Source organism: Telopea speciosissima, chromosome 6 (genome assembly GCF_018873765.1).
Source record: "Telopea speciosissima isolate NSW1024214 ecotype Mountain lineage chromosome 6, Tspe_v1, whole genome shotgun sequence".
Classification (NCBI taxonomy): Eukaryota; Viridiplantae; Streptophyta; class Magnoliopsida; order Proteales; family Proteaceae; genus Telopea; species Telopea speciosissima.
This window is the reverse complement of record NC_057921.1, coordinates 60,434,331-60,440,629: the sequence shown is the minus strand read 5'-3', so window position 1 is coordinate 60,440,629 and position 6,299 is coordinate 60,434,331. Positions and strand designations below refer to the sequence as shown.

Here is a 6,299-nt window from a genome sequence, read left to right as displayed (position 1 = left end):
CTACGCCAGCATTCCCATGAGTCTTTCTCTGTCCTCCCCATGTGAAAAGACACCTCTGCCACCTTATTTTAAGGAGGAGAGAGATAGACTCATGGGAGTGCCGGCATAGTCCACACTCCCGTACAGAAAACTGCTTCCCATAGATTAATTATGTGTTCTATTTGAGTTTATCTCAAAAGAAATATAACTACTTGTAACTTGTAACTACCCTTTGTTTTTCTTTTATTATTTTATCTTTTATATTTTTGGTACTAACACTTTGAACTGCTTCACAAATTTTTATTTCTCTTTAATACTTTGTAACCAAAATTGAACATTTTCTTTGGGGAGAGGGACGGGTAGAGTTAAGATCACATTCACGTACGTGAATGTACGAGAATGGCACATAGTCGTTCAGATGGAATCCACTTTGTGGAACCCACATGGAGTGGATTCTATCTAAACGACTGTGAGCCGTTCTCGTACGTTCATGTCCACGTGAGTCCAACTCGTCTTACCATGTCAAGACAGCTTTTACTTTCCATTGTCCTAAATAATTTCCTTGCTGGAACTTGGTTAGGGCCCAATTTTTGTGACAAGTAAACTTCAAGATTTTTTGTACACGTGAAGTTTCAGCACAATTTGAATTGACTAACTACGAAAACAAAACAATAGAAAATGTAAAACTACCGAAAAAAAATCATGAGAATTATAGGACTACTAAGAGGGTGCATGGTCATATATGCCTATGATCGGGAGGGAGAGTTCATTGAATTGGTTATGAAATTTGATTTGTAGCTTCACTACATCATTTCCTTGATATCCAACGATTGAGATTGTCACTTCTCTGTTCCACACCGCAAAAGCGGAAAGCTTTCCCCCTTTTTCTTTTTGGTTTAAAAAAATCCTTTCATGTAATACTTCTAGGTTACTCGGACCAAAAAAAAAAAAAAAAAAAAAAAAAAAAAAAAAAGAGAGATCATGGGGAGAACATTAAATCACGAGTGAACTAAGATTATTGTGTATGTGGAGGGGATCCAAACTCAACTTATTACATAGTTAGATGATGTAAAAGAGATCAGGGTATTGGTATCCTTCAAACAATTAGCAAAGGAGAGAGCTAGCTATTGTTGCCTATTTTGCTTCTCAATAATCATAATTAATTATTTTAAAATAAAGGCGGAGCTGGTTTGGGCTCAGCCCAGTAGATGTTGGCCTGGGCTGAAGATAAGTTGAGGGGACCTAATATTGGGCTGGAGTTTTAAAAATTCTAGCCCATCTCGGTCTGATTGCATTCCCAAACCCTTGATTCTAATCAGGAAAAGTCGATTAAACATGGAAGCGATTCGCATAGCAACAGAAGCTGTTTTCGCAAGTGGAGAGATTATTCGGAGGTGGTTTTGGCAAGTGAAGAAGAGACTGTTTCCCTCGAAAGGAGTTTCATAAACCCGTAGCCATTATCGCTCTTTGGAAGAACAACGACAGATGGTTTTATCTAACAAGAAGCTCAAACAAAAGCTGAGAGTTGATCTTGCTGAATCTTTTGCAGCAACAGAAGCTGTAGACAAACCAAATGAATCTACGAAACAAGATGTAAAATCTCAAGGTCAGTCTCTTAAAGAGTTATTGAGTTCTGCATCGCATAAGCCCAGATTAACCAAGAGAGAGAAAAGAAGAAAATTTTTACCTTTAAAGGTATCTGAAGGAAGTAACGGCGGTTCTTGTGAAGGGAGCAAGGATACTGTTGCGGAGGATTTGAACGAGAAGAAGAATAAGAAGAAGAGGAAGAGAGAGGATAACAAAAACCAGGAGAGTGAAAATGGAGTCTCAAAACTGAAGGAGAAGAAACCAACGAAGAATTCAAAGAAGAAAAAGGCAAAGAAGAAGAAGACTAAGAAGAAAAAGAAGAACAAGGACGTTGAGCCTGGAAGTGGAGAGGTTAAAGGAGAAGTATTAGAAGGGTCAGCGAAGCTCAATGAGAGGTAAAAACCCCAACCCAGAGGAAGAAACGTTTAACATGTTAATGTGTGATTTGCTGGTTTTTGTTCAGATTGAAGAACGAAACATTCTTAATTTAAATCCTTAGGGTTTCTGTTGTTTGTTGGTTTCTTATGTTCTGTTGGGTTTTTACAGTCAAGTAAGTGGAGATATCGCTGCGAAGGTTTATGTGGGAGGCATCCCATACTACTCCACCGAGGATGACATTAGGAGCTTCTTTGAGGGCTGTGGCACCATAACTGAAGTTGATTGTTTGAGGTTCCCTGAGAGTGGGAAGTTCAGGGGGATTGCCATGATCACCTTCAAGGTTAAGTCCTTAACTATATTGGTTTCTGCCTTCAAGGTTACATGTCCAGTTCAGTTTCAATTTTATCTCCCAGTAACTTTAGACAATTTCATGTCATTTATAACCCTTGTTGTATATGGGTGGTGAAACATCCAAATGCATCTAAAGCCTGGAAATCTAAGAAATGATTTTCGTATGGGACTTTTTTATTTTTCTTCCCAATCAGAAGACCATGGTATAATATAAGAAGATCGTATCCTTCCTCTGATCTGGCTACTTATGAAGTAAGCAAGAAAGAATGGTGGAGCCTGTGGACTGATGATTTCCTCCTGTGGGATGTATGCGTTATTTAAGTTTATTCTGGAAACAAATACTAACTGGTGTTTAGATCTTTGGGTTTATTTACTCAGTTTGAGTTTTAACCTCTGACACCTTATGTGTTGCACACAGTATCTTTTATGGAATGCAATTTCCCTAAAATTTGCTGAAATTTCTAAAACTTGCATTAATGATATTTCAGTAAAAGAAATCTTTGCTCATTGGATTTCAATAAAATATAACCAACTCTACTTGATGTCATGAACTTACCAAATTTTAGTTAAAATACCACGAATTTTGTTTGTAAGACCAGAAAAGATCTCTAAAAATGACTAGAAAACTTTTTTTCCCCTTTTCAAATGCAAAATACATCTCTGTGGAAGAAGTTGATGCTTGTACGAGGATTTGACTGGTAAATTTCCGGATTTGTAAGGTACTAAGGTCTATAAGTTGGGGATACTGGGAAAACGCTATTTTCTGGCTAAGCACCATTAAGATAAATCTCTCATAATTAGTTACATATGTGAAATATCCATTCTGATTTTTTCTCTTAAATTTATGTGAGAAGTATCAATTGAACTTAGTTAAAAATAATAAGAAACATGTTTTCATGACATAAAGTTGTTGGTTATTTTTCTTAGTTTTTTTTTATAGTATGATCAACAGGAGGATAGAAATTTCATTCTTCACGCGCCTTAAAGCAATACATGGCAGACAATAAAGGAGGAATTTGAGATTTTCTTTCTTTTACTTTAAATTCTTGCATGAACTCATTATTTTTTCTGTTGTTGGTGTAAAGTAATACTCAATACTCCATTAAGAAACTAAACTCTCAAATTTCTAATAGCTAAATAGATTCTTGGTCATCCTAAATTATTAGTTATTTAAGTGGAGTAAGAGAGGTGGAGGTAGTTCTTACCTACATGTTTGTTCTAAATGATTACCAAGGAGAATCTCTTTTCTTATACAGTGGAAGCAAAATGAAATTGTCTGATCAACTTTTGATCTCTTATGTTTTGAAATGTAACCATGAATGGAAGAGATAATGTGTCTTGGAGTAAATATTCAGCTGGTAAATGAATGCTTTGGATTAAACATTCAATTAAAAGAAAGGTGAAAAGTTTTCAAGGAGAAGACTTTGGGCATGCCAAATAGGAATCATTGCTCTTATGAATGGGAGATTTTTATGAGTTGTTTATCTGTTGGCCTGATGTCCACTTTGCTGCCTGGGTTGTGGCTCTTCAGAAGATGGTGGGATTGGGATTTGGGGCCCTTTGCAGCCTACCCAATGATATTTGCAGATATCAGCTTCTGCTTTATTTATCCTGTATTTGTTTAGAGTATAAGGACTCTAGTTGGGCTTCTTTTTTTTTTTTAAATAAATGAAAACGGAGATTAATCTAGTGACAGTGTGCAGAATATGACCATTTTATCTCTGTTTTGTCTCTTTTGTTTCTTTGGGGGACTATTATTTCCATCATTATGATGTTCTGCTACTTACTAGAGCAGTAGTGCAATTTCCTTTTGTTTTTACCTCCCCCCAAAAGTACAATTTCCTTTTGCTCCTTATTAAAAACAAGGTTCACCCCTTCGAACCCCTCTTTGTACGTTTCCCCAATTTTGGCTTTGTTTCTATACAGTTGGTTATATAAGGCTTGAGTTCATGGTAAAAGAAATAGAAATGAATGGTTAGGCACCTATGCTTGTTCCAGTTCAGCGTCCTCGACTTGTAGAAATTGTCTAACGGCCTCGTGTTCCAATATGTTTATGTCAAGATATGGATATGGATAGGGATGATTTAAAGTTTAACCTGTTTCCACTTCAGAATTTAATTGATGGTAGGGATGTGGATATGGATTGTCTCATTTGTTTTGTGATCTATTGATTGATTGGTCAAAAGATATATAAACTATGCCTGTTCGCACTTCAGAATGGATGTGAATTTGTCAGTTTACTGTTGATTTTGATGATTACTGCTTATTGCAGACTGAAGCTGCTGCTAAGAGAGCATTGGCTCTAGATGGAGCTGACATGTGAGTACATATGGTATAATTTTGCTCCACGGTAACTTATTCTATTTGGTTATCCCTAGTAACACTTGCTTCTTGTTCAGGGGTGGACTGTTCCTGAAAATTCAGCCCTACAAGACAACTCTGCGTCACGACTCGTCAGATTTTGCCCCTGCTGTGGTGGAGGGTTACAATAGGATATACGTTGGAAATTTGTCTTGGGATATTACGGAGGATGAACTGAGGAAAATTTTCTCTGACTGCAATATACTGTCTATTCGATTTGGTAAGGACAAAGAAACAGGAGAGTTCCGCGGCTATGCACATTTAGATTTCTCAGACAGTCTCTCTCAAGCAATGGCCTTAACATTAGATCAGAAGGTAGTCTCTGGACGACCTGTGAAGATAAGATGTGCTGTTCCAAAGAAGGAAACAAAAACCCGTCCAAGATCAGAAGCTGCAAGTAAGAACAATGAGAATGATAGTCTGAGCTCTGGCAGTGGGAAAAAGAAGAAGAGACGTACTTGCTATGAGTGTGGTGTTCCAGGACATCTTTCCTCAGCCTGTCCCAAGAAGAAAGCAGTTGATCCTGTGAATTCTACTTCAAATTGATCATGTTTGCAATCTTTAGTCTTTTTTAGAGTATTGATGTTGTTTTTTTTCCCCCTGAAGTTGAGATGTTTTCTACCTTCGGCGAATTGAAATGCAAATTTATTTTTCATCAAATGTTTAATCTTCAAACATGCTCCTAAACCAATTCAACTTATTTTTGAAAACCTTTTTATACCTCTATTTTTATTTTTTTTTTGAAAATAAGATAATAGACAACTAAAAAGAAAATGTCAAGTTCTAACACACTTATAGAGATTCAAAAGTAATAAGACAATGTACAATATACGTAAAAATATCTGATAAATATGGATTCCAAGAAGCCTCTGTGCAACACCACAATATTGACAACATATCGGCAAAAGTTTATGTAACTTCCCAAACCATTTTGTTTATAGAGATTGCTTGCAAATTCTTGTAAGGCAAAAGTTTTCAAGCACAACTGGGCATCCTGTATTAAATGCAATCAGATTGGCATAAATGTTAATTCAAAATGACATAAAAAGCCTCTGGACCCTTTATTTGATGAAGTTGATAGAAGAATCTTCCGTGTTCGAAAACATTTCTCTTCTTATAATTACAGGCTCTTGGTCGAAGATCATGATGCCTTTTGATTCTACAAATTCTTATAATTACTAGTATCTGTCAGCAAATTAATTCATTCTACTGTTGTTGTAGTGAGTAAAAAAAGGCCAGTCCAGTTCACCTGATCGCCTATCATCGCCTCAAAATTTTTTTTTTCCTTTTTTGAACGAGAGGTGTTTGGCCTGCGGGAGACTAATTCCCCAGGACTTATGCATGACCCTGCAACAAACATGAACCAGGAGATACTAGGGCCCCCATGTTCACCAAGGAGTTTCCTCTCAGGCGGGTGGCCCCAAGGGGGAGGCAGAGTCGAACCCAAGACCTTCAGCTTCCTTAGGCCAATTGCATTGCCCCTTGAGGTTCATCTGGCCTCAGTTTTATGTTAACAGCGTTGCATCTGACCAATTGCCTTGTGCCATTTGTCATAGTTTTGGATAATAGATACTGTACTACTCTGACTAGGAGGCCCCAACAGAGTATGATGCTCATCAGACGAATATCAGGCAATATGTTTG

At 37.1% G+C, this 6,299-nt stretch overlaps 1 protein-coding gene across 1 annotated transcript; it reads left to right on the top strand.

Moving 5' to 3' along the window:
• The first annotated feature begins 1,403 nt into the window (after positions 1-1,403).
• On the top strand, positions 1,404-5,312 carry LOC122664939 (phragmoplastin interacting protein 1). The gene is made up of 4 exons (XM_043860986.1): positions 1,404-1,961; positions 2,113-2,284; positions 4,568-4,614; positions 4,695-5,312. Exons 1-4 carry the CDS (start codon positions 1,465-1,467, stop codon positions 5,200-5,202), a joined length of 1,224 nt encoding a protein of 407 aa, XP_043716921.1. The 5' UTR covers positions 1,404-1,464; the 3' UTR covers positions 5,203-5,312.
• The last annotated feature ends 987 nt before the right edge of the window (positions 5,313-6,299 follow it).